Below are 27,975 nucleotides of genomic sequence, written 5' to 3'. Positions count from 1 at the left end.
CTGTGGGTTGAACTCAGGTTCTTGCACTTGCGAGGCAGGTAGCTAAATCCGTGGTCCTATAAGCAACTTTATAACATGATAATCTCATTAAGTTAAAATGTTTGTATCTTTAGTCTATAGAAATATTCATGTTCATTGTAGAAAATAAATGAACCTGAAGCTGGATGTGGTGGCTCATGCCTTTAATCCCAGAACCCAGGAGGCTGAGGCAGGAGAATCTCTGTGAGTTTGAGACCAGCCTGAGCTACATAGTGAGTTCCAGATCAGTCTCAACTACATAGTGAGACTCTGTCTCAAACAAACAAACAAACAAACAAAAGATAAATGAACCTGTAAATGAGTGAAACAAATCACCCATAATTTCACCAGAAGTTAACTACAGTCAATGTTTTGATAGAGCTTTTTAATTTTAAAGTTTATTTTAGTTGATACATAAAAGCATGAAAATATACATATTGTTGTTGACAGTTTGATTCATTTAAACATTGTGTAATGTTGAAGTTGGTTTAAACGTAATGTGTCTCCTCAGGCATTTATCTTTCCTTTTGGCGGAAGGTTTCAGAATTCTTTCTTCTAGCCTTTTGAAATATATAGTATATAATTGTTATCCATAGTTGTCCTGTTATGCAATAATACACCAGAATTTCTTACTCCTCTCTTAATACCCACTGATCAACCTTTCCCTACCTAACCCTGCCTGACCTCTATTAGCCACCATTCTACTCTCAATTTTTTTTTTTTTTTTTTTTTTTTTTTTTTGTGCCTGCCTGGTAGGCTTGGTTCCACTGAACTAAATCCCCACCCCTCTACTTTAAATTTTTATGAGATCAGTTTTTTAGGTCCTACATATGGAGGAGATTGTGCAGTACTTTTCTTTCTGTGCCTGACTTATTTCATATTCTGATCTCCAGTTCCATCTGTGTTATCACAAATGACAAGATTCCATTTTTATGGCTGTATAATATTCCATTGTGTGTGTGTGTGTGTATATATATATATATATATATACACATATATACCAATCATCTGTTCATCAGCTAATAGACACAGGCTATTTCTATTTAATCATCTGTTCATCAGCTAATAGACACAGGTTATTTCTATTTTATTTCTGTTTTTATTTTCTATCAGCTATTGTGGAATAGTACTGTAATAAATGCAGGAGTGCAGATTTCATATTCTTTACCCAGTAGTGGGTAACTGAATCATATGGTAGTTGTATTTTTAATTTTATTGATTGATTGATTGATTGGGTATTGGGGATCAAACTCAGGACCTTGTGTTTGCAAGGCAGGTGCCACTGAACTAAATCCCTGGCTATTTTTAAGTTCAAGAACCTGTATACTGTTTTCTATAACAGCTATACTAATTTACTTTACCATCAGCTGTGTGCTAGGGTTGCCTTCTCTCCAAATTCTTGCCAGCCTTGTTATCTTTAGTGTTTTTGACAATAGTCATTCTTACTGGACTGAAATGATAATCTTGTGACTTTTTTTATACTGGGGATTGAACTCTGGGCCTTGAGCTTTTGAGGAAGGCGGTGGTGCCACTGAGCTAAATCCCTGGCCCTCATTGTGGTTTTAATTTGCATTTCTTTGATTTTTAATGATGTTGAACATTTTTCATATACTTATTGACCATTTGTTTGCCCTTGGAGAAATGTCTGTTTCATCAGGCTTTAGTTTTTGAGATTTTGAATTCCTTTTATATTCTAATTTATGTGTGTGTGTTTGTGTGTGTGTGTGAGACAGGGTCTCATGATGTAGTTCAGACGGGGGCCTGGAAATCACTCTGTAGCCCGGGCTGGCCTCAAACCCATGGCAGTTCTCCTGCCTCTGCCTCCTGAGTGCTGGAATTACAGGCATACACATCTAATTATTAATTCTTGTTAAATGAATAGTTTGCAAATATTTTCTTTCATTTTATAGGTTGTTCACTGATGATTTTTTCCTGTGTTGTGAAGAATTTTTCAATTTGATGTAATTCCATTTGTCTATTTTTGCTTTTGCTTATAGAGTTGATGGAGGTTTTGGGGGATGGGTGAGGCAGGGTCTCGCTGTGTTTCCCTGACTAATCTTGAACTTGTGTGGACTGGCAGTTCACTGGCCTCAACCTGTCCTGGGTGCTGTGACTGCACGCATACACCACACCTGGCTATTAAAATTTTTGTTTTATTTGCAGTGCTAGAGATGCAACTCACAGCCTCATGTGTGCAGGGGGAGGTTGAGGCAAGAGGATCACAAATTTGTGGTCATCCTGGGCAACTTAGGAAGACTGCCTCAAAATAAAAAATAAATAAAACGGGCTGGCACTGTAGCTCAGTTGTAGAGTGCTTACCTAGCATGTGAAGCCTGGAATTTAGTTCCCGGTTCACCCCGCCCAAAAGTATTTTTTTAAACCTTCTTCCATTTTTCAAAAGCATTATTTAAAAATATTATTCTGATTTTGTTTTGTTTTGGGGGGTTTTCCTGAGACAAGGTCTCCCTGTATAGTTCAGGCTGGCATTGAACTCACTAGGTATCCCACACTGGCCTTGAACTCATAGAGCTCTCCTGCCTTGGCTGCCTGAATATAGAAAATAGTGTTTTAAGTATTCCGTTGTAATAACTGATAGATACTATGTGAATCAGTCTTCACCTTCTCAATTCTTTTATCGCCTTGTTTTTAGACCTGATCTAGATTTTATTATTAAATATAAGCCCCACAGATACTAGTATTGTAGCTAGTGAGAACCAGGCAGGTGAAGTTAGGAAGAAGTCAATATTACTGAGCCCCAATGATTTTTTTTTCCTATTCCTTTCACTAAAAATCTTGAAGGAAAAAAGTCCATGTTTTTCCTTTCCTTTGTTTCCTTTGTTTTTGGATTTTAGCTGACTCATGTGATTTGTCTTTAAGCCCTGAAAATCTCCTGATAGACCTCAAAAGAGAAGAAAAACTACTCAAAATCAGTGAAGAATGGGAGATAGCATGTAGCTTATGGTCTTCTTGTCATTTTCTGAGAAAATTTACTCTCATCTCATTTGGCTTGAATATCCTTTTTAATGTTTGGTTACTCGGGATTAAAAATAATGAATTGATTTAGTTAATGAAAACAGAGACTTGGCAGAGTGGCACAGATTCTATGCCATAGGCTGTGCTGCTAACTAGTAAGTGTATTTTGATGAGTTACCTTATCTCCCCGGGTTAAATTTAAAATTTAGCTGAGCTTTAAATTTGAAAATCTCTTTATTTCTTACTTGTATGTTTTATTATTATAATAGTAATTTATTGTTTTCATCTTCAAGGCTCTCCCTCTATAATAATGGGAGTGAGTCTGATGGTAACTTGAGAATGAGTCTTCATAGACCATCATGTTGTTTTTCAAGAAGAAATTGCCTGGTGATATTGCAAAATTAAATACAAAGTAAATAGCCCCTATTTACTGTAGTATGTTCATGTAAAAAGAAAGCTTAAGTTAACCTGATCTTGAGCTATAACTGAAGACAAAAGTCTAGACATGTTTCATTCCTGTATGATGAGTTTTTCATGCTATTATAAGTAGGTAGGGAGTATCTGAACACTTACAGCTCTTTAAGTTCATGAGTTGGCAACTGTTGGAATGAATTGTATGAGTAGAGCCTTATTATTCATATAATAGGAGATAGCTGCCATATAAGAAGAAAATGCCTTTAGTTCCTTCTGTATGCCACTATTTTTCTCAAGAAAAATACTCATAAAACATGTTATCTTCAAGAAAATGTACACAATATCTAAAGTTCAGAATACAAGTAAAGTAAGTATGTCAGTTCCCTTCTCAATCTCCTGGTCCTTGTTTTACTTTCTTAGGATGGTATTTGTTATGTTCTTTTTTCATTAAAAGATTATCCTTTCCAGTGTCTAATAATCACTGTCTTCAGCTTCTTCTTAATAACATTTCAGCTTCTTTTTGTACATTATCAGATAGAACTTCAATTCACATAAAGAGCTTTAAATTAGTTTCAGTAACACTGTTAAGTGCTCTTGGGGGAAAATGAATAATTCTTTATTATTGCCCAAGAAATATGCTACCAAATGTATGAGATAAGAATAAAATAGAATTTGTAGCTTTTAAATCCTTTGCAGCAGGGGTTTATCATTTCAGTTTTGATAATTTCCTTTACTTTTTAAAAGCTTTATTGAAGCACAATGTACATGCCAGAAAATTCACCTGTTTTTATTTACTGAATATATGAATGTATAGACTTGTACAGTCATCTTCAGTATAATTTTAGAACATTTCCACCACCCCAAAAGAAAACATTGTGCAAACAAGCAGTTATTCTCATCCCAGCCTATGGCAAACATGAATCTACTTTCTGTCTATAAATTTCACTTTTTACAGACATTTCACATTGATGGAATTCATGTGATAAGATGTAGTCTTTTGTGTCTGGGACCTTTGACTTATCATGATTTTCACACATCTTGTAGATTTATCAGTACTTATTTCTTTCTATTGCTGAATAATGTTCCATACAAATATATCACATTTGAACTGTTAAACTCATATGTAGCCCAGGTTGGCCTCAGACTCTTGGTGCTCCTCCTGTCTCAGTCTCCTGCATGCTGGGACCGAAAGCAGGAGGAACCACCAGGTCTGGCTGAGACTCCATTGCTAAATAGGAGGAGCTGCAAAGTTGCATTGCCAAGAGGTGTGGTCACAGCAGATCACTTATTAAAATTTCAAGTCAGAGATGTCCTGTTTGTGTTTCTTTGAGCCTCTTGTCCAGTACTCTTTGCTTCAGGTTTTTACATGCTACGCAGCAAAAGTCGACAGTTTTCTCCAGAATTTCGTCCCCAGAGGGCTGCCCAGAGGGCCTCAGAGGCCCTGAACTCATCAGTGACCTCCTACAGCTGGGGAGGGTAGTCTTCTCTCAACAAATCCTGCTGTGGGTTCTTGAACACCAGCTGGCAGATCTCCTTAAAAGCCCAGCCTTATGGGATCTTCCCAGTGGCGATTTCCCAGAGGACAATTCCAAAGCTGTATATTTTAGCTATAGTGTCCTTTTCACAAAGCAGATTTTCCAGATTCTGGGGTGAGAAATACTCTGTAGGATTTGACTGTTCTATTCCCTTAGTTTTCTGACTGATGGAAGTCTGTGTTTCTCTCATCTCAAATCCTGTAAGCTTCACTTCGTAGCCTGCAGTGACCAGGAAACTGGAGCTGCTACTGTTTCTGTGCAGTGGTAGGGCTTTGCAGTGGTGTAACCTGTACAATCCTTTAGCTGCTCCCAGGAGCAGGAGGACACACAAACCCAGGCTGAGATCCCTTTCCTTATCCAATACTTCCTTCAGGGTACTGCACTCACAGTACTCAGTGACCATGGAAAATTGAGGCAAACTCCCTGTTTCAACAATGCAGACCTCACATATATGTAGGTTGTTGGGGGAATGAGATTTCTTCAAGGCACTGGTCTCTGTAGAAATGTTCTTTCACTTTTCCAATGCATTTGGTCTAGAGCTTGTTGAATATTTTTATGGCCACTATGATATGCTCCTTTATAAAGTTTGCTGAATTCACTCTGCCTCAGCAGGGTCCATGGGAATCCCAAAAGTTCTTCCTCCTTAATCTTGTTTGTTCCTGGACTGTCTCCCAAGTGGGTCTTGTTGAGTACTGCTTAAGGTTTCTTTGATTTATTTCAAGTCCACTTCTAACCACCTTAGTGTAGCTTCCATGTTTTTATTATAATGGTTTCCCTCAGAATCAGATGTGGAAAAGTGTAAAACGTCTGTGTTTGTGTGCTGGAGATCCAAAGAATCCAGTTGAAAGCCTGAAGCTCTTTGTAGGGTCCCTTGTGAGTTCTGTATTAGGAGGTAGAAGTGTCTGCACTAGATGGCTGAAGAGTCTGACCTAAAAGCCAGGAGATGTCCAAGTTGAGGGCAAAGACTGGAGCTCCTCTGAAGAAATAGAAGCTAGCCTTCCTTCTTCATTTCCCTTTTATTCTATTTAGGCAGCAAGCCTACTGGTTGCTGTCACTCACACCCAATGTGGGTCTTCTGTCTTCAGTAAGTCCCTTCAGCCATACCCAGAACTATGCTAATTCAATTTAGTTGGGCACTTCTTACTCAAGTCTTACACAATCAGTTAACTGTCACAACCTGAGAGGACTTAACTTCTAGAATTCCAAGTAGCATATTAAAAAAGAGTCTGGGTGCTGGGCATGGTGGTGCACACTTGTAATCCCTGCACTCTACAAGATTAAGGCAGGAGGATCACAAGTCTGAGTCCAGCCTGGGCAACTGTGACATAGCAAGACCCTGAAGGCATGTGCTCGCATCAGAATTTCAGAGCCCACTGAGTTTGTGCCATTACCTCTGCTGGATTCCGTGTGCTAACACCTATTTAGTATTTTTAAATTGAGTTTAGGAACTTCTTCGTTATTTATATTTTTCTAAAATTATTTATCGTGAATGGGTATTGAATTCTGTCAGAAGCTTTTTCCTGCATCAGTTGATATGATCATGTAATTTTTCTTTAGTCTATTGATAACAGATTTTCAAATGTGTAGAACCAGTGTTGTAAACTTGAAATAATTCCTATTTGGTCATAGTATATAATTCCTTTTTTGAATTATTGACTTTCATTTGCTAATATTTTAAGAGTTTTTTTTTTTTTTGAGACAAGGTCTCACACTGTAGCCTCAGACTTGTGGCAATCCTCCATCCTCAGCCACTGGAGTTCTGGGGTTGTAGGCGTGTATCATTATGCCCAGCTGATTTATATCTTTGAAAGATAACAGTCTGTAGTTCTATCTCTTTCTTGTGTTTTTTTATCAGGATAATTTTTTATCAGGATAATTCATAAAATAACCTGGGAAATCTTTCTTGCCTTTCTATTTTCTTGAAAAGATACTATATAGGGCCGGGGGTTTATCTCAGTGGTGCTGCTGCCTGCCTGCCAAGCTCAAATTCCCAAGTTCAATTCCCAGGTACAAACAAACAAAAATAAAAATACTATAAAATTAAAAAAAGAAAAGATGCTATATTGTAAAATACTTGTTCATTTTTTTTAATGTTCTGTTTAATTTTCCAGGGAAATCATGTCAGTTTAGAGATTTCTATTTAGATAGTGCTTTGGCTTGTGTTTAGATGTTCCCCCAAAGCCTCATGTGGTCATAGGGTAGGGCTTTTTCTGACATGGCTGGATCCTGAGTGTGTGATCCTGGGATTGACTCATGGTGCATTGCTAGGCTTGAGGGCACTAAGATTAAGGGTGTGAGAGCCCCCCACTGTAAATATTCTGGATAAAATAAAAGGGACAGAAAGATGCTGTTAAGCTTCCTTGTTGCTTTTGCTTTCTATAAGCTGGTTCCTCTGTGATGCCCTTCTGTCAAGCCACCCTGCCTTGCAGCCAGCCAGTTAATGGACTGAAATCTCTACAAACTATGAGCTAAATAAACCTTTCCTCCTTTAACTTTGGGTGTCAGATATTTTGTCTCAGCAATGAGAGAAAAGTAACTAAAAGGTAGTTTTAAAATTACAAATTCAGAGGCTGGGATATAGCTCAGTGAGTGGAGCAGCAAATGTCTATCCCCTGGGTTCATTCCCTAGCTCTGAAAATTTAAAAATAAACAGTCCATTTTCTTAGTAGTTATAGGGCTATTTAAATAATCTAGATTTAGTAGTTTGTGGTAGGTTTTAGAGAAATTAGCCCACTTCCTTTAAAACTTAGGTTTGTACAGTAATTGTATCGCCCTTTCAGTGCCTGCAGTGTCTACAGTGATATCTCCAGTGGATTCTTGATACTAGGAATTTGTGTCTTCTCATTTTTGTCAGTTTCCCTAGAGCTTGGTCAATTTTTTTGATCTTTCTATGAACTGGTTCTGTTTTGATGGTATTTTCCTCCCGTTCTTCAGTTTCCTTGATTTCTGTTCTCATTTCCTTTCTGCTTTGATTTGTTTTGCTCTTTTTTAAATTAACCACTTTCTACAGGCCAGAGATTTAGCACCACACCTGCCTTATAAGTGCAAGGTCCTGAGTTCAATCTCTAATACTGGGGGGGAAAATAGTTCTATATTTAAAAAGTCACTTTCTGGGCTGGGGATTTAGCTCAGTGGTTCTACCACCTGCCTGGCAAGTGCAAGGTCCTGAGATTGATCCCTGGTCCCCCCACCCCAAAAAAGTTAGTCAGTGGAACAAAATAGTTGACATCTGCAACTTAAAAGGAAGAGAGGTGTACTTTGGCTCATGGCTTAAGAGGGTTTGGTTCATGCTTGTTGCACTGCAGAAGCAGTATAATAAAAGGGCCTAGCAGAGGAAAGACATTCACCTCTTAGCAACTGGAAGCAGAGAGAGCGAAAGCCCAGAGCAAGAGATAAACCCTCCAAACGCATGCCCCCTGTGACCAGCCACCTCCATCTGGGCCCCACTGTCTGAAACCCATTTAGCTATGAACTTATTAGTAGATTAATCAGCTGATAAGTATAGCACTGCTATGATTCCATCGCCTTTTGAAAGCCCTATCTCTGAATGTATGAGACTTTTGGGGAACCTTTTGAATCTAAGCCATAACATTTTTTTCTGGATTCTTCAGGTGAGAGCCTGGCCTGTTAAGAATCATCCTCTTATCGGGCCAGGCATTTAGCTCAGTGGTTCTGTCCCTTCCCTCGAAATTGCGAGGTCTCAAGTCTTAATATATGCATTTTATTGTTGTAATTTGAAATAAATTATCTACAGAAATAAATTTGTTGTTTTTCTTTTTTTGTGTGTGTATGTGAATGTATATTTTTATTTTATTTATTTATTTATTTTACAGCCCAGGATATGCCCTAACTTGTTATATGTTCTGTGGTATCTGAAAATAATATGTATTTTGTTGTTGAGGGGAGTGTTCTTTCTACAAACTCTGACTTGATCTTTTGTTTTGTTTTTGCAGTACTGGGGATCAATCTGACTTGATCTTTTTTTTTTTTTACTTGTTCATTTTTCAACTTTAATTGAGTTTATTGGTACATTTTAGGGATACAGTACAGTTACATTCATTGTTGGGATCTTGTACCTCTACATGACAGGTCTTGGTTCTCATCTTTTCCCTTGTGTATTTAGGGATACAGTACAGTTACATTCATTGTTGGGATCTTGTACCTCTACATGACAGGTCTTGGTTCTCATTTTTTCCCTTGTCCCTGCCCTCTCTTCACCCCCTCTCCCCTCCCCATGTACAAGCACTTTATTTCCATCTTTTCTCTATCTCACATTTTTTTCTTTTCCCTTATTACCCTTCCCCTATGACTTGATCTTATTGATATGATGATGTTAAGTTCTCTAATCTTGCTAATATCTGTTGAGGTGTTCTATCAGTTGTTGAGAAAAGGATATTGAAGTCTCTGTGTATTGTGAATTTTTCTATTTTTCCATTAATTAGTTTTTTAGACAGGGTCTCACGTTGTAATTCAAGCTGGCATTGAACCAGCTAGGTAGCCCAGGCTTGCCCTGAACTCATGGCAGTCTTGCTTCAGCCTTCCAAGAGCTGAAAATACTGGCCTGGACAGGTATGCGCCACCACATTGAGCTCTGTTTTTCCTCTTAGTCTTATCTGGTTTTGTTTTGTGTATGTCTTACCTGTGTTATTTGGTATAAATACTTTTTCTACATATATTTTGTTTTTTCTGGGATTTTTTTGTTTTGTTTTTTTGAGACAGGGTCTTGGTCTGTAATTCTACCTGGCCTTGAACTCACTATGTGCCCAGGCCGGCCTCAAACTCATAGTCATCCTCCTGTCTCCACCTCCTGAGTGCTGGGAATACAGTCATGACCCACCACTCCTGGTGCTACATGTGAACCATGGCATAAATTATGGTTCAGCCATCAAAAATAATTTAGAAATCTTGAGAATGAAAATCCATTGCATTTACCTACATTTTCATGTAACCATTTTCTGTCTCTCTGATGTTTTAAGATTCTTTATTGTTTTGTTTTGTTTGGCTAAAGGGAGCTTCCTTTTGCCACTGTTTTAGAATAGGTCTGCTCATGACCAGGAGTATTAATTTTCTTTTATTTGAGAATGTCTTGGTTTCCCCTTCATTCCTGAAGACTGTTTTCTCTTTACATAGGATTATGGGTTGCCAGTTTTTTTTTAAAGTTTTAGCACTTGAAAAATGTGCCACATTCTTCTGTCTCCCAGTTGTTTCTGTCTCCTCTCTGATGAACACCAGATGTTTATTAAAAATCAGTTTCATTTTTGTGGAGACTTCTTGCCTAAGCCTGCTAACTACTCTAGTATAGAATAGTTGTCCTCTGTTGGTGCACAGCCTCCATCTTGAGATCTTTCTTCGTAGCCATTCATAGATTCTTAACTGGTTTTGTTTTCCCTAGTTTTATTAGCATGCTGTGAAGAAATATTTTTGAACTTCAAATTTCTGCCTATATCCTCCTACACTCACATATGATTGACAATTTGACTAGATAAAACTTTTGAATCGACTTGAGTTTTTTTGTTTTGTTTGAGATAGGACTTTGCCTTGTAGTTCAGCCTGGCCTTGAACTCACTTTATAGCCAGGCTCGCCTTGAATTCATGGGAATCTTCCTGCTACAGCCTCCTGAGTACTGGGATTACAGGCGTGTGCCATCCTGCCTGGCAAGTTGACTGAGAATTTGAAGATTGCTCTGTATCATTATCATTTATATATGGCCCAGTTTGAATCTTAGGGTTTATTGTCTTGTGTTATTTGTGTAGTTTCTTCTTTAGCTTTTTCTAGTGCTCTGAAATTTGACAGTAATGTGCCTTGTAGGTCATTTGTATCCATCATGAAGCCCATAGTGTATCCTTTCCCTCTGGAAATTCATGTCCTTCAACCTTATGTCGTTTTCTTAAATTTTGTCATTGATTTCTCTCTTTTTTTTTTTTTTTCCTACTATTTCTTTCTAACTTTCTTTCTTTGCTGTGTGTGTGGTACTGGGAATCCAAGTCAGGACTTTGTGCTTGCCAGGCAGGTGTGGCGCCACTGAACTACATCCCCAGCCCTCCAAGTATTCTTTCTTAAATTCCTTTTATTTGAATGTTGGTCCCTGTAAGCCTGTTTTCTGATTCTTTATTCCTACTATCTTTCTAACTTTCTTTCTTTGCTGTGTGTGTGGTACTGGGAGAATAAGTCAGGACTTTGTGCTTGCCAGGCAGGTGTGGCGCCACTGAACTACATCCCCAGCCCTCCAAGTATTCTTTCTTAAATTCCTTTTATTTGAATGTTGGTCCCTGTAAGCCTGTTTTCTGATTCTTTTCCTTTATTTTTTTTACCCTATATTCTGAGCGATATCCTCAACTTTCTCTTCCAACTTACATTGTTTTTCATCTATCTTAATTTATTTTTAGTTTTGGGAGATCTCATTTTTGTGTTACAGATACAGTTTGGTTTTTCTCTTGAGGGTTTTTTTTTAAAAAACTCAGGTTTATCAGGGTATAATTTAGGTACAATAAAAATTTACCCTTTTTTAGTGTTTAGTTCTGTAAGTTTTGGCAGGTAACCACCACCATAATTAGGATAGTTCTTTGGGAACTTTGACCACAATAATGGCAGTATTTTTAGGGTGTGCGTGCATGCTTGCGGGCATGTGTGTGTGTGTGTGTGTGTGTGTGTGTGTGTGTGTGTGTGTGTTTTCTCCTGTGGAGATGGTCAGAGTTCCAAAAGACTCTTGTGCACTTTTTCCTAGAATGTATAAGCCTGGTTTAAGGCCTTTGTGAGTGGTAGGAAAAAGGTATAATAACTCAAAATTTAGCATGTAAACTTTCACTTGATCCTTTTAGAATATATGTTCCTCACATCTTCATTTATGCCTAGCATTTCCCATCCAAAAAACTCTCAATTTACATTATCCATAGAATAAAACTCCATTCTTTCACTGGAATAGGGAAGGGGATATTAGCTGTGTCTTAAATGGATAGTCAACCAACTTGTTTTTAGGATTACTTTTGTATCTTGAGTCTTTGGTGTTGCCAGTTCCTACATCTTTTGGGGATTCTGCTTTGTAGCATTTGTCATTGATGATTTAGGATTTGGCTTTAAGTCAGCTATCAGTTTTGCTTTACAATTTCTAAAATGTTACTGTCATCTCCTCTTTGCATGAATTTTATGCCTCTGAAAATCTTTTACTATTATTTTAATGGAGTTTAAGGGGAGGATAGTAGAATTGTGTGTATTTAGTCCATCATCTTTAACTGAAAAGCCTCTTTTGTTTTTTTTTTTAATAAGTGCTTACATTGTGGACAAGACTCTTTATGGTCTAGCTTCTGCCTGTTCTCTAGCCTCATTTCCCACTCTACTGCAGCAAGGCCCCCAGCTTAAGCTTCAGCCACATGTATCTACTTAAGAGATTTTCAAACCATGTTGTCTCCTGCTTTTCCGTTCTGCACATACAGTCCTTTAAGTCTCAGTTAAGCTTTGCTGATTGTCTGAGTGCTCCTTGGTCAGAGTGCTTAAGTTATTATTGGAATTATAGTTTTACTTCTAGTCTTCCATCCTAGAGACTTTAACCTAGGGCTACATGTGGAAGGGCTGCCCATGAGTTAGCTGCAGGAAATCTTACAATACTCTAAAATTATTTGCATAGTTTTACGTATCTGTGTGTATTGGGGGGAATGTGGAATGTGCATCAGAAATACCTGTAGAGATTTTTTTAAATGCAGTTGCTTTGGGTTCCACTTTACAGGTCTGCCAAATAAAGTTTCTAAACTTAGGTTTCATTAAAATACATTTTCAAAAACTTTCTAAATGATTCTTTAGAGTAGGACCTTTGTATATTACCTACTTTACTTCCAGGGCCTCATCCGTAGCAGGTACTTTTTAGTGTATTGTTGCAGTCAGCAGGATTTGGCAAGGGAATACATTAAGTACAGGACACATAACTTATAAGATTATTTTATAATCTTATTGAGGGCCTGGATCCCAGCAGTTTCCCACACAAGTCTAGCTAGAGGCTTATTAGAGTCCAAGGCAATGTCCTCCTTCAGTTAAGCCAGTGGCCCAGAGCCCACAGCAATGTCTTATGCTTGTCTGTATTGAGGATCTCAAAGCTCAAAGGCCAGTGGTGGAAGCCAAAAAACCTACACCCAGTGAGATGAAGGATTTGTGCCACCAAGCTGAGGAATCCATATTAGAGCCAGGAAATGATACTCATGGTGAAGATAAGAGCTCCCCTGAAGAAAACAGCAGCCATTTCTAGCAACAGTGAGGCCCTGAGCTCCTCCTCTGATGCAGGAAAACCATCTGCGGCAAGCTTCTCCTAGAAAACCAACAGGCCAAGATCTTTCCCTTTAGTTCTCTTTTTATGGCTGTTGATAACAGTCTTCACGTGGATCCTCCATGCCTAGACTGCACTGATTCAGTTCAGCTGGGCATTACAAGTTGACCATTAGTCAGTCTACCACATGTATAAAGAAGGAATGAGGGTGGAATCTCTGTTAAGCATGTGACCTAAAATAAATTTCCTCTGTATATAATTGAAAGTCACAGCATCTGCTTCCACCACTACTTCTGCCTTTGGATATTAGTAGAGAGACAGAAAGAGTGGATTTTTTTTTTTTTTTTTCAAAAGAAGAAGACAGCTTTGGAGAGCAAGCTGTTAAAAAGTGAAGGAAAACTTAAAGGATTGGGTTTAGGATTTATGACAGAGTAACTGGGTTCTCAGTTGAGAACCCATGGAGGAGAAATCCCTACCCCACACTGTACAGTCCATTCTACAGGGCACCCTTCTTGTGACAGGCAGAATATACAGCTTACAGAATACCCTCATGCCCATGTGAGGAAAATTTCTTAAACGAGAGGGAAAACCAAAAGCATTAGCTGAGAGTGGTAGTGCATGCCTGTGATCCTAGTTCCTGGGAGGCTGAGGCAGGAGAATCACTTGAATTGTAGCCTGGGCTAGATAGTGAGTTCAAGGCCAGCCTGAACTACCCAGTGAGACTCTGTCTCCAAAAAAAGAAGCATAAGGAAAACCGAATGGGGGTAGGTGGCACATGCCTGTGATCCTAGCTACTTGAGAGGCTGAAGCAGGCTGGACAAGAGAATTCCAAATTCAAGGCCAGCCTAGACAATTTAGTGAGGCCCTCTTTCAAAATAAACATAAGCTTGTCATGGTGATATAGGTTGGGGAGCCCAGCAACTCTGGGAAGCCAAGAAGGATTGCATATTTGAGCGGTTCAGGCATTCTGGCAAGACTTCATATCAAAATAATAGTGAAAAAGCAGCTGGACGAATGGCACAAAACTGTAATCCCTGCACTGAGGGAGGCTGGGGAGGATCACGAGTTGGAGCCCACCCTACCTGAGCCTGACTTCTGGTCCTTAGGGGTTGCCCCTCCTGGAATTCCGGGGTCCTGATGGAGACAGCATCCGAAGATGTCCTGGGTGTCTGGGGCTGGCAATGCTTCCCCACAGCTCCGAGCCCATGCCCTCAAACCCAGGCCTGGGCCTGGGTCCCTTGTGTACAGGGCAGGAGCAGGGCAGGTGTGGGTTCTGGAGAAGAGGAAGACTTGGCGGGGCACAACTAGGGGTGCAGACCCTGTAGATGCTGCCTCCTCAGTGCAGGCTTTGATGGAAGGCAGGTGGCCCCAGTGCCTCAAGAATTACACCTGCAGCTGGAACTCCTTTAGTTTGAGCCTGGCAGCCAGAACTTTCTGGACTCTGCAGAGTGGGATCTGTCCATTCTGAAATGCTCTTTCAGCACCCAGACACTGACTGCTCTTTGCTGTAGTTCTTGGCCATGGGCCCCAGGAAGCCGCCAGGGTCCTTCATCCTGGCTCCTGCTCTGCCCCCGCACCTCTATTTATGGTTTTTTGGTTTTACTTTGTTTTCTTTAAACTAGTCATGTTCCAAAATTTTTAGGCTTCTGTACATTTGTATATCACAGATGCCACTACTCTATAGATCTGATTTCTGATTTCATTAAAGTGAATAATGATGAAATACAAATTTCCAATGATGAATGTCATTAAGTTATATACCTAAAATATACCAATAAAATTTTACAAAGTGGATAGTAATGTAGAAAATGGGGAGACTGATCTATTAACAAACATACTATATTATTGTAACTGTTGTGATCAAAGGATGAGAATATACTTTCTTGGAATATCCTGCCCTCGTTCTTCCACTGTGTTTAAGTTTTTTATGATGTGTAAAATACAACTGTATCTTCTACTTTACTTATAAGCCTCTTTGACACAGAGTGGAGCTTTTTATGCATGTTTATATATGTGTTACAGAAATGATCAGATTCTTTTGCTTTCTGTATTATTCTTACTTTGTCTAGGTAGTTAGAGAGATTATGGCATCTGAAAATCACAATGTTAAAAAACGGAACTTTTGTAATAATATTGAGGATCATTTCACTGATCTTCCTAGAAAAAGGATCTCTACTTTCACTAATAAGAACATGAAGGAGGTAAGTCCATGGTGTCTAAGTAATGGGTAAAATAATTTAAACTGATGGGTCTTTTGATAATTCTAGTTACATTGTTTAAACAGTGGGAGGATAATAATTCTGCTTAATCTCTTAGAATTAAATATAATTAATGAAATGTAATCATTCTCTTAAAGCTGTAAAACCTTTTTGACAAGTATACTGTTCTGACATGCTATAATTTGAATATTTTCCTTTAAGATGAAGCTCAGGTTTTTTTATTTACCATTGTAAAAATCATTAGCATTGATATTTCTTTTAAACCATATTAATACTTCAACTCAATTAAGTACCTTGTAATATATGACTAGTAGTGTGAAAAATAGGGAGATGGATATGTTGCTTTGCCAAAAATGTCTGCATGTAATGTTGTGCTTTATGATTGATATCATGGCATTAGGATAAAGAAAACTTTCATCTGAAAAACGTACTTGTTAAATTTTATATTTATTGACATCAATCATAAAGTTTACATAACTCTATTATGAACTTAATGCTACAACCATTTACTTTCATTATTCAGGTTAAGACATCTCCCAAACAGTTGGCTGCTTACATAAATAGGTAAGATCTTCTCTCCTGCAAGTGTACAGTAGTTTTCCAGAGGTGACATAACGTTTGAGATCATATGAGACTAAATTCAGAAGCAGAAATGGGATACCAGCTGTCTTTTGTTAAACCAAGTATTAGAGATTTGCAAAAATTAAAATACAGCTATTCTCTCTCCCTCCCTCCCTCACCCACCCCTCCCCTTCTCTCTCTTTTGAGACAGGGTCTTGCTGTGCAGTTCATACTGGTCTTGAACTCACTATGTAGCCCAGGCTGGCCTTGAACTTGTGGTGATCCTCCTGCCTTAGCTTCCCATGTTCTGGGATTACAAGCATGCACCACCATGCCTGGCTATTCTCTTTTTTTGATTGTTAAGGAAAATGCTTTTTAGGGGGTAAAATATGATATGTTAGTATGTATGTTAATTCACTTTCCTTCACTGTGACAAACTACCTAAGAAAAATAACTTTTAAAGGAGAAAGTTTATGTTGGAACATGGTTTCAGAGATTTCAGTCCATGATCTCTTACCTTCTTGCCTTTGGCCCCGTGGCTGTACGCCATGGTGGAAAACGAAACTGGTCACCTTGTAGCTGTTGGTTAAAGAAGAGAAAATGGAACCAGGGATTGGGCTGATTAGCCCCTTTGAGAGTACACCCCAGTGACTTAACTTTCCTTCAACTAGGTCCCACTACTAAAAGTTCTACCACCCAGTAGTACCACAGGCTGACAAGCCCTTAATGTGGCCTTCTTAGGACAGGTCAGATACTAAGTATAACAACATGTAATGAATGTTATTTTTTAAAAGAATTAACAAATACTTTAAAATTTACTTTAGTTTCTGATACAGAAACATCAGTAGATATTGATCACAAAAAAATTCTCTGTTCAGATTTTAAAGAATGTAAAGAAAGCATCCTGACACCAAAACATTTGAAAATCACTAATTCTATAAGATTTGCTGTTTTGTTCTTTCACATTTAAAATTAATTACAGTAAACTTTAAAATAGTCAGTTTGCAGTTTGTTATTTCATTTACAAAAAGATTAGATATGTACAAATTTGTAATTTTCTTATTTTTCATAGAAAAGTTCATTCTTTTCATAGCTTTCTAGATAATTTATAATTTTATTTTCCTCAAGAGTTAACTTTTTATTATTCTACTTATTTCTAATTTTAGTGGATATACAATTAGAAAATGTGGCATATTAAAACTGTTTAAAAACTTTTAAAGATTTTTTTCTTTTTTTTTCACTTAAGAAAATTCTTTTTACAGAACAGTTGGACAAGTGGTGAAAAGCCCAGATATCCTACATAAGGTGATCTATCACAGAAAGAAAGTTCATCATCCCTTTCCAAATCCTTGTTACAAAAAAAAACTGTCCCCTAGAAGTGGGGGCTGTGACATGGCAAATAAAGAAAATGAGCTGGCTTGTGCAGGCCACCTGCCAGAGAAGTTACACCATGGTAGTCGGACATATGTGGTTAACTCCAGTGACTCTGGTTCTTCACAGACAGAAAGCCCGTCATCAAAGTATAGTGGGTTTTTCTCTGAGGTAGGTTGTTCTGTTAAGTCATTTTTAGTTTAACTTTATCTCTGTTATGCTATTACTCTTTTCTTTGTCTTATTCTAGTAGAATCATCACCCATTGAATACACTTATTTGAGTGATAGTAACTTCTTGAAACACCCAAGTATGAGTCAGTAATTTGTCTCATTTCTCTTAAGTTAGAATATCTTAAGATAGAGTGAAATGCTTGATAGGCTGCTATAAACACTCACAATGACAGTTTGGCCAGTAGAGATTTAAATGACTTTTTGGGAAAGGAGAAATCTTACCTACAATTAGGATCACTAAAGGCATATTCACACAAACCTAACTGCTCTAATTTAGTAAAATTGATACTAACAGAAATGTCTGTACAAGTGTGCATATTTTATATACATACATCAGGTTGTTTACTGACACATAGTTTTAATAGATAATAGACTCAGATAACCAAGAATCAGTCTACACAAGTTATATGAAGACAAGAGTATATATAGTGGTGTTTATTTTTTTATTATTATTATTATTTTTTTTTTTGGTACCAGGGATTGAACTCGGGTCCTTGTGCTTGCGAGGCAGGCCACCGAACCGCTGAGTTAAATCCTCCCCCCTTATATAGTGGTTTTTAAAAATGAGGTTGATCTATTTTGACTTTGAAAACTGTTTATAGGTGAAAAAGCAGAGTTTTTAAAAATATGGATAATTTAACATTTTTCTAAGTGTTACTACATACCTGTTTTTCTAGGAAATGGTTTGGAAAGATACATGCAAGTCTCTTAACTGTGGTTACTTCTTGAGCAAGGGATAGTGGATATTTTTATGGGCCAGTAGAGTACATTCACTTTTTATCTTACTGTATATAGTCATACCTGGGTATTTCAATGCTTTGAAACTCTTGAAATTTAGTATTCACTACATTTTGACATGAAAACTTTGTGCTGGTATCCATTATTTGTTTGATACTTGACTTGCAAGAACTTGTCAGTTAATTTCCTCCTGACTCACTACCCTTTCCAGCCAAAATAATTTTTGTACTTGTTATACCTCCCAGAACCAATTCATACCTCTGTAGTCCTGTTTTATAACTGGAGTATGATACTTTATATAAAAACATACACATAAATGACACAGCAATACTTGTTGCAGAACTGAGTTTTGTGGTACCTTTGTCATGCCATTCAGTTGGTAATGACTAGCTTATATGTTTACCTTTTCCTTGTATCCATACTTACAAATGAAACGCTAGATGAGTGTGTCAGCTAAAAATTTATTTTATAAATTATTGGGATTTTTAAAAATTGTAGCAGGAAAGGAAAAAAACAGATCTTAAATTCACATCATTTTTTTATTATGTTCAACTGCAGTGTTCCTTTTGAAAGCCAGTGTTATGCATCACATTTGCATGATTTAAAACTATGTCAGACTATTTTCATTGAAAAAAATAGCTTCATATCATGTTTCAGAGTGCTTTTTATCAAATTAGCTTATTGCCTTTCAGGTTTCTCAGGACCATGAAACAATGGCCCAAGTTTTGTTCAGCAGGAATTTGAGACTGAATGTAGCTTTAACTTTCTGGAGAAAGAGAAGTATAAGTGAACTTGTAGCTTATTTAGTGAGGTAAGAGTGACTTTTTACGTTCCTTATTCAATAAAATAATTTTCATTGTGATATTAAAAGTATCTGTTGTATGTTTTTAGTAGCTAAAAAATTAACTTCCTATGTGTAGCTTCCATAGAGACAACAGTATGGTTTAAATTACATTCCTCACCAATCTAAGAGTAACCAGAGTACAGGAAACCATCTGTTTATCAGATTGAGCAAAGCCATTACTTTTTCTGATTACTTTTCTATTCTATTAAACAAAGTGATACTCATGTGAGAAAACTTAACCTTTTAAAAATTCCCTTTTTGCATGGGAATTTTAAGTATACCTTTCAAGTCTCTTAAAAGCTGCATTAGTGAGCCCTTCCATGTCCACATTACTTGAAATAAAATGACACTCCTTAATTCTTCACTCTTTATCTCCCTTCGTTGTTTTATTTTCTGTATAGTATTATCATTATCAACCTACTCTATATTTTTTACTGGTTTATTGTCTGTTTTTTACCAGCCTCCACCTCTTACACACGTGCTAGAATGCAAGCCTGTTTCCTACCGTATTCCCAGTACCTTATTGTAGACACTGAAATTACTTATTAAATAATGAATTTCTCAAAAGCAAGAGCTTGTTGCAAAAGCCCTTTTGGGTCAATCCCTAGTCCTGAAAAATTAAGAAAGGAAGGGGAAAGCAAGGAAGGAAGGCAGGCAGGAAATAAATCAGCAGTCTAAGGTATGCTATTTTCCTTGTATCCACAGGATAGAAGACCTTGGAGTTGTGGTAGATTGCCTTCCTGTGCTCACCAATAGGTAAAAAACTGCATTTTTCTGAAAAAAAGTAAGCTTAATGAGAGACAAATTACAGCCTTTTATATTTTTTATAACTTAGTATTTCTTTTAGTTTACAGGAAGAAAAACAATTTATCTCACTTGGCTGCTGTGTAGATTTATTGCCTCTTGTAAAGTCATTACTTAAAAGCAAATTTGAAGAGTAAGTGTTAATCTAAATTTCAATTCATTTTTCTCCAGCATTTTGATTTTGTGCTTTGTGCATATATATATATGTACTAAATCAGGCTCTGAGATACATGTGATTCTGTTTTTAAGGAGCTTATAGTATGATTAGAAAAGGAATATGAAATTGCTAGAGAGCAATTACAGAAGCATTTACAAGCAAGTACATAAAGTATAGCTGTGAAATAGATCATGAAACTAGTGAAATTATTTTAGAGAAAAATTGTGTATTTTGTGGGGGGGTGTTGGGGAGGATCATCTTTGTAAAGGCTTCTTAAAGGATGACACTTGGAATTTTGTAACAAAATGTCATTTCAGATATGTAATAGTTGGTTTAAACTGGCTTCAAGCAGTAATAAAAAGATGGTGGTCAGAGCTATCATCCAAAACAGAAGTTATAAATGATAAGTAAGTATACTTTCAAAGGTAAATGTGTACTGAATTTTTTTCAGAAAAGCAGCTTTAATAAAAAGGTGGTAATTTTATTCCTTGATCGTCAGTGTATATTATTTAGGCACTTCATATTCAGAGAAGTATTAAGTTGTGATACTGTTCATTTGTGAGAATCACATAGAAGTTGAATTGAAGAGCCCAGGAACCCCTTGTATCTCTTCTAGTAAAACAGTACCCTTCATTTTAGAAAAAAATCGCAACAGTAGTTAGTCTCATTTCTGTTGTATGAGTGAGGGAGAAGGAAAGAAATGCTCTTCATGGAATAAGTTGTTAAAGCATCCTGCAGTGTCCTTTGGCTATCTAGGACCTTAACCTAAGAGTCCCGTGCTATACAATTCTAAAAATTAAATTATAATCATAATTTGAATATTGAGTAGATATAAATGGTGGGTATTCTATCAAATGAGCCATATTTTCATGAAGCCACAAAGAAAATATCTCTCAGCAGCCTCTTTAAAGTCTGTAATTCTTTCTGAGCTCTCAGTTTCCCACTTCATAGCCAAGAACAGGTTGTCCAAGTGCCTAGTTTTCTTAGCTTCTTTGACAGCTAAATAACCTTGAGTTTCCATGATTGACATGTACTATTTCAAACACTTGCTTGACTTTAAATAGTATGTAGTTCTCTTCTGATAAAAATTTGAAAAATTTAAAGCTGTTTTCATTAACTGTATTTAGTTAGTACCAAAGTCTATATCCTACTGTTTTCTTATTTTTTTATCTTTTTTTTTCTTCCTAGAAATATTCAGATTTTAAAACAACAATTAAGTAGATTGTGGGAACAGGAAAACCATCTTACTTTGGTTCCAGGATATACTGGTAATATAGCTAAGGTAATTATATTTAAGCTTAAGTTAGGAATTAAAAATTAGAAATAATAATAATATTGTACATTTATAAATAAACTCTACATGTCTCTAGGCAAAATAATTTGATACTGTTCTAAGAAAGTCTATAGGCAGGCCGACATGATAGCACACACCTGTAATCTGAGAATTCTGGGAAGTTGAGGCAGGAGGATCTCAGGTTAAAGCCAGCCTGCACAACTTAGCAAGACCTTGTCTCAGAAAAACAGAAATCTCTTGGGATCAGTTCCCCCCGTACAAGGAAATAAGGGCTAAAGGTAGTTTCATTTTTGTAAGTGCTTAGTCTCCTGGGTATGAATGTGTTCTAGGCAGGAAGCTGGAATTAGCCGTTGAGTGTTTCACATACAGCCACAGAAATATTCTGCTAGAGAATAATGACCTACTTCCAATTAGAGAAAAATATTTTTTAAAAGTTAAGAATCCAGATGAGACATCAGAAAAGTCAGTGACAAGCTCAGGAAACAAGAGACAGAGTATAAGCAAATGGTTTGGAGTATTAATGTTTACTTTTTTGTCTTGCTAATGGTAAGCTTTTTGAAAAAGAACTTTTAAAATAACAATAAGTTTAACATTGCTCTTTATTGATTTGTTTCTTAAAGGAAAAGGTACACTGCTAGTTTGGATTGTAGTACTTGGTTTTTTGAGACAGGGTCTTGTTATGTAGTTCTAGCTAGCTTTGAACTCACTGTGTAGCCCAACCTTGCCTCGAACTCGTAATCCTCCTGCTTGGGCCTCCAGAGTGCTGAGATTACAGGCATACACCACCATGCCCTCACCTTGGGAGGCTGAGGCAGGGGGATCTCTATGCGTTTGAGATCAGCCTGGACTACTTAACAAAAACAACAACAAAATTAAAAATAGTTCCAGCCTGGGGATGCAGCTTAGTGGTGCAGCACCTGCTAGCAAGCACAACAAAGAAAAAAGAAAAAACCTTTCCCTCAAAGAGCCAAGTGTGCACACACCTGTAATTTGAGCCCTGGGGTGCAAGAGGATCGCTGCAAGTTCGAGGCCAGTCTGGTCTACATAGTGAGGTCAGCCTGAACTATGTAATGAAACACTGTCTCTAAAAACAAACAAAATATTTCCATTCCATTACTGGGCATACTGGTATAAGTGAACATTAGCCCCAAATATAAAAATGTTCTTTGGTTTAAGAAAAAATATTCTGAATAAGGACTTATGTCATGGACTTGTAAAGTTTTTATTTTAATTTTATTTAAATAATGCCATCAAGTACAGTGTTACCGCTCTGTGATTTTACTGTGCAGAATTATTAACAATGAGAATCTCATAAACATCATTTTCCTGGAAGTTTCTGTTTCAGTCTTTTAGATATGCATAACATATTAGCATTAGAGGGACAGGCCTTGTATTCTGGATAGAAACTGAGAAGTGATTGTTTCCTCAGAAACAATGTTTCTGAAAAAAAGAAATATGCTTTCAATTTTAAATTTTTATAGAAAGGATCTTTATTACAAACAGGACTTTATTATTGAAGACTGTTGAGTGAGTAAAAGTTCAATGTGAAGTTCCCTACACCTATAATAAAACCTCTGTTACAAAATTAAACCCTCAGTTAAATTGTAAATGTTTGAGGGTAGAAATCAGAGAGTCTTTCACTAAGCTAGCCTTGAGTTTATGTAGCACTGGTGGAATTCCTATGAATTTTAACTAGGTAGTAGAGTTGTTTGAGCACAGGAACCAAAAGATTCACTCATTTAGCTTACATTTATTAAATATGTTTAATGTGTCAGTTCCTTTGCTAAACAAAAGCAGATTTTTAAAAAGATTGAGTAGGGCTAGGGATTTGGCTCAGTGATACTGCCGCCTGCTTCGTGAGTACAAGGTCCTGACTTTGATCCCATGTACCAAAGCAAACAAAGGTTGAGTAAAACTTGTTTTTTACCTTCTTATTGTTGCATAGGGAACCTAAGGCAAATCAAGCAACAAAAAGGAGAAAAGAAAATGAATATATTACATGTGTTTGTATTTGCTATACTGGCTAATTAAATGTTTTTTGCTTTATCTTCTAAGGATGTAGATGCTTATTTATTGCAGTTGCATTGAGAGATTTCCTCTACTAAAGAACAGTTGGTTATTTAAAACATCCCTGGACTCTGTGATTTGCAACTCTGAACTGTGGAAGAAATCAAAACCATCCTTTTATTCTAAAAATCCACATAATGAAACCACTAAAGAAACCCTAACAATCTACTTCACATTGAAGTGGAAAAATATCCAAAAGGAGCAGCTTCAACTTTAGTGAGGTGAAAGTGCACTATGAAGATTGTTCGTCTTTGCTGCATTGGGACTTATGGTTATTTAGTAACATTGTTTAAGAACTACTGGGTCTTAATGCAATCCGGCATTAGAATATAATTTATTCTATGTGAAAAAATAAGACAAGACATTTCTAGAAACCACAGAGATCAATCATAGATTTTTTTGTGTGTGTTTTATTAAAAAAACGAAAAACACCTAAATGTGTGCAGCTATTTTCCTATGTTGAAGAGACTTTCAAAGTTTAAAACATCATATTAAATAATCAGTCTTAAAACTTTGTATACACTAAGATATTGTGTATACAAAATGCCTTAATTATTAAGCCAATATGTTATGATACCAATATCTTATTTTTAAAAAATTAAAACCAACATGCTTCTGGCATAATAAAATCATGGAATTAAATCAGGGGTTTACATTCATGCAGAAAGTTTTTTGTTAAAACATATTTCATACCATTTTTGAAATGTGAGAATATTGTTAATATCTGATTTTTTTGCCAGAATTTTCATGTCATGTATGTATTACTGCTAAAGAAAAAGGTGAATATGTATTTGTATTAGTGTTTAACTGGAAATGTCCATGGACTTGGCTAATTTATATTCACTTTTTTTGTGTGTATAGATTTCCAATATTTTTCATTTCTGTATCATTTAAACTTCATTTGACCTTTCATTTAAACTAAATTCACTAAATATTTTTTGCTTTTTTTGTTTCTGATTTTTATATGAATTCTAATCCTTTTTCACTACATATGTTTTAAAGAGTTACAGTGCTTTAGAATTGTTTACAGTTAATGCTGACCTTGTATTTTAAATTCCAACACTGCATTACTACCTCCTCCAGTGGTTAGTATGAAATGCCAGCTGACTGTATGTGATTATTTTTGTGCGTGTCTTTTTTTGAAATACCATTTGTAATATCCATGAACCTAATTCTGTAAAGTCTTAATAGCTCTAAATCTTACCTGTCTTAAAAGTGATTGGGGTTTAATACCACTACTAGTGGTTCATAACATCATCTTATCTTTAATAAATCTCTGACAAGCCTCTAAGGGAAGATAAAATCAAATTTCTCTTCAGCACAGTATTCCTAAAAAATACAAATCTTTAGTATTTATGTAGTTAGTAACTACTGATATGAATCTCCAGCATATTTCTTGCTGTAAAAATGTTTTAAAAATGTTATCTTTCACTGAATTCTTTTTTTGCATAGCTATATTTTATATAGCTATATATTCCTCACAGAGAGTATCAATTGTAGTAATTGGTTATTAAGTCTTTAGAGTAATTCCAGATTACTACATTTGTGATTTGAGAGGTGAATTATTTAAGAAGTTATTTTTCAAAATGTGAGAATTTTAATTGTAAACTTGCACCATTTCTGTGAAATCTTAACATGATGAAATACAGCCTTTCTTTGTTTCTATTCCTTTAGTTATCACTGTCTTATTTAACACTTTTCATGAGTTAACTTGGTTGGAGTATGGTGCTAATGAAACTTAGGATGGGAGTATGATGCTAACTTAATGCATGCACAAAATGATTTCATGACTAGATTGCACCTTCCCCAGGTGTCCCTTATATTTAACTGATCACAGGAAAGATGGTATGCATGGTTTATCATAAACCCTTATCCTCAGATGGAAGATAAGAAAAATGATTGTTACATTGTTACTCTAGTCTTCTGATATTTAAGATAATATATACAGAATAAAATATCTGAAACACTGTATAATTTTTCATTTTACGGTATTAATACTGTGTCATATCATTGGCTAAAAAGTATCCTTAAAAACCAAATTTCAGTGTACCAAACATCAGTAAAAAAGTACAAATAAATACGAAACAAAGTAAAAAAAGTATTATCCTTTTAACACTGAATTTTTTTGCTTAAATTTAGGTTTGTTGAAGGCAAGGTAATACTCCATTTGATAGACTCATCTATATAAGAAAGCAATCTTTAACTCACAAAGATTATTCAGTAGATTATTCACTCCAAATTTCTTTTCTTGGCCTTTGCAGTTTTCCTTAGTACCTACCTCTATCAGTTATGGAATTGTGATTAGTATTAGGTGATTTTAAGATTCTTGGAAAAAAGATGTAAATATATTGTTAAATATTTCTTTTTCTATTAAGCTGTTCTTGTCCTACTGCATTTTAATTAGAGAAGTCTTGATACCTAGAAAAAGCTAAATCGTGTGTTTGCAAAGTGTTTGGGCTTTGTGTTGACCTAGTTTGGGACATTTGCTATTTGTAGTTCATTTGTTTGGTGCTGCTAAGCAGTATACAAAATGGCTAAACTACTCAAGGTAGCCCCCCACTTTTTTGTACTGGGGATCAAACTTAGGACCTTGCTCTTATGAGCTAAATCATCAGCCCCCTTTTAGCTTTTTTACCTTAGGTTTTTCTGTACTTTGCTAACTTTGTAAGTATAGGGACAGAGAGTTTATTGAGATAATAGAAGGTTATAATCAAGTAATTTGCATCTACTAAGGGATAACACGAGTGGATTTTGTGTAATGATTATGATTGGATTAAAGGTTAAAAGTTGGGAAGCAAGTGTTAATAAGATGGCTTTCTAAATAATTTTTGACAGTAACCTCAAATTTTTTACAGTAATCTCAAAGATGATCGGCACTAATTATTTACATGAGTCCTGAAATGTGAGAATTTGAATATAAGTATATTCACGTTGGGAAGTCATAGATATCAGTACTAAACTCTAAGGGTTACCAAGGAATTACATCCCAGTGCCTCCAAGCATACTTGGTATATGTCACTAGCATGGATTTAATGCTCTACTTCTGGCCTTTGAAATAGTTGTTTTCTCACTTAAATCATTTCTGTATTTTTCAGTTTTTATATAACCAATGGGTAATTAATTGGAGTGATGATTATTAGCTATTGAATGCTGGTAGTAGAAATCATTTAAGGTAGCTAAATTAGTCAAGGAGTCTGAAAAAGCAAGACTATTTCATTTTATTTCCACATACCTTCCTATTTAAAAGGGAGATAATGATATCAGTTGCCTTTGTTGGTTAAAAAAAAAAAAAAAATCAGACAGCTAGCACCTAGAGTGAGTGACCTGTTGGCTACACTACTTCTCTTTCATCTTTTATTTTCTGATGACTTCAGATAGAAAATATTGCATATTGGTAGATATTTACTCCTATATTCTTTCTCTCTTAATTTCTAACCTTGAAAATTGTCAAAATCTTTTGCAACACACTGTTCTTCCTTTATAATTCTGTAACAAGAGTGTAGAAAAGCTCATTCTTAAACACTGTGTATTTCTAATTTGTTATATAGCTTTATGAGTAATAGGGTCAACTATAACAATAAAAGTAGATACTACATAATATATATCTACTCTCCTGAGTACATTTTCTAGTGCTGTATGTAACAATATTTGAATATTATCATCTTAATAATTTTCTCTGGATCAAAGTATTGATTTAACATCTTCTAAATCAAAGTTCAATAAAGTACAACTACAAATAAAACAGTATATACCAGGCTATTTTTCTTTACAGACTAAAATGTTATAAAACAGAAAGCTGCTGTTTACCAGTAATGCCATACAAGAACAATCTCACAGCTGCCAGTAGATTTTTATTAGCAAAACTTGTTATGCATTATTTCTTTATTGTACAGAATTATTATCCCTGAAGTAAGAAGTTTGCTGTTGGTGTTTGTTTTTGCAGTGCTATGGCTCAAACCCAGGGATAGGGATACTAGACAAGTATTCTACCACTGTTACACCCCAACTGCCTAAGAAGTTTTCAGATGAGAAATGCTAGGAGTCCAGGTAAAGATTCAGCCCCTGAATGCACTGGAACTGGTGTTGATTCTTAAACTTAATTCTTCATTTTCATTCAGATGCAAGACAGGATTGTTTATTTTTATTACTATTATTTTAATATCTTAGATCTTGCTGGTACTGTTGTTGACACTGAATTTCAACAAAAGCTCTAGGAAGGTGTGATCCAAAGTATTTTTTAGGGAAAGAGTGCAGTGATACTGCACTGAGTCACCAGAATCACTTGCTTCTGTAGATACTCTGTGGCAATTTATCAACCAACCCTGCAACTTGGAGCTTGGATTAGGGTTAAGCTCCACCTTCCAAGGGACGGGGATGTACCTCAGTGGTGTTGCACCTGCCTGGCAAGCATAAGGTCCTGAGTTTGATCCCCGCTATTGAGAAAAAACAAAAAAACCTACCTTCATAGACTCTTGAGTAAAGACCATCCATTTCTT

At 36.2% G+C, this 27,975-nt stretch overlaps 2 protein-coding genes across 2 annotated transcripts; one reads left to right on the top strand and one right to left on the bottom strand.

Annotated features, from left to right (window-relative positions):
• The first annotated feature begins 3,752 nt into the window (after positions 1-3,752).
• On the top strand, positions 3,753-27,104 carry Katnbl1 (katanin regulatory subunit B1 like 1). Its single transcript, XM_010624607.2, has 10 exons — positions 3,753-3,772; positions 15,262-15,393; positions 15,935-15,975; positions 17,235-17,514; positions 19,006-19,124; positions 19,863-19,913; positions 20,005-20,094; positions 20,436-20,525; positions 21,307-21,400; positions 23,468-27,104. The coding sequence occupies exons 2-10, from the start codon at positions 15,277-15,279 to the stop codon at positions 23,498-23,500; spliced, it is 915 nt and encodes a 304-aa protein (XP_010622909.1). The 5' UTR covers positions 3,753-3,772; positions 15,262-15,276; the 3' UTR covers positions 23,501-27,104.
• Mlkl (mixed lineage kinase domain like pseudokinase) lies at positions 4,707-6,722 on the bottom strand. The gene is given in 6 exon segments (XM_010625027.1): positions 4,707-4,835; positions 4,837-5,440; positions 5,442-5,504; positions 5,506-5,599; positions 5,634-5,760; positions 6,666-6,722. Coding segments are annotated over 6 exon segments (1,074 nt in total).
• Positions 27,105-27,975: the final 871 nt, after the last annotated feature.

Source organism: Fukomys damarensis, unplaced genomic scaffold, assembly GCF_012274545.1.
Source record: "Fukomys damarensis isolate Sample0158 unplaced genomic scaffold, DMR_v1.0_HiC HiC_scaffold_17, whole genome shotgun sequence".
Lineage (NCBI taxonomy): Eukaryota > Metazoa > Chordata > Mammalia > Rodentia > Bathyergidae > Fukomys > Fukomys damarensis.
The sequence above is the reverse complement of the archived record's forward strand: the minus strand, read 5'-3'. Positions and strand labels throughout refer to the sequence as shown.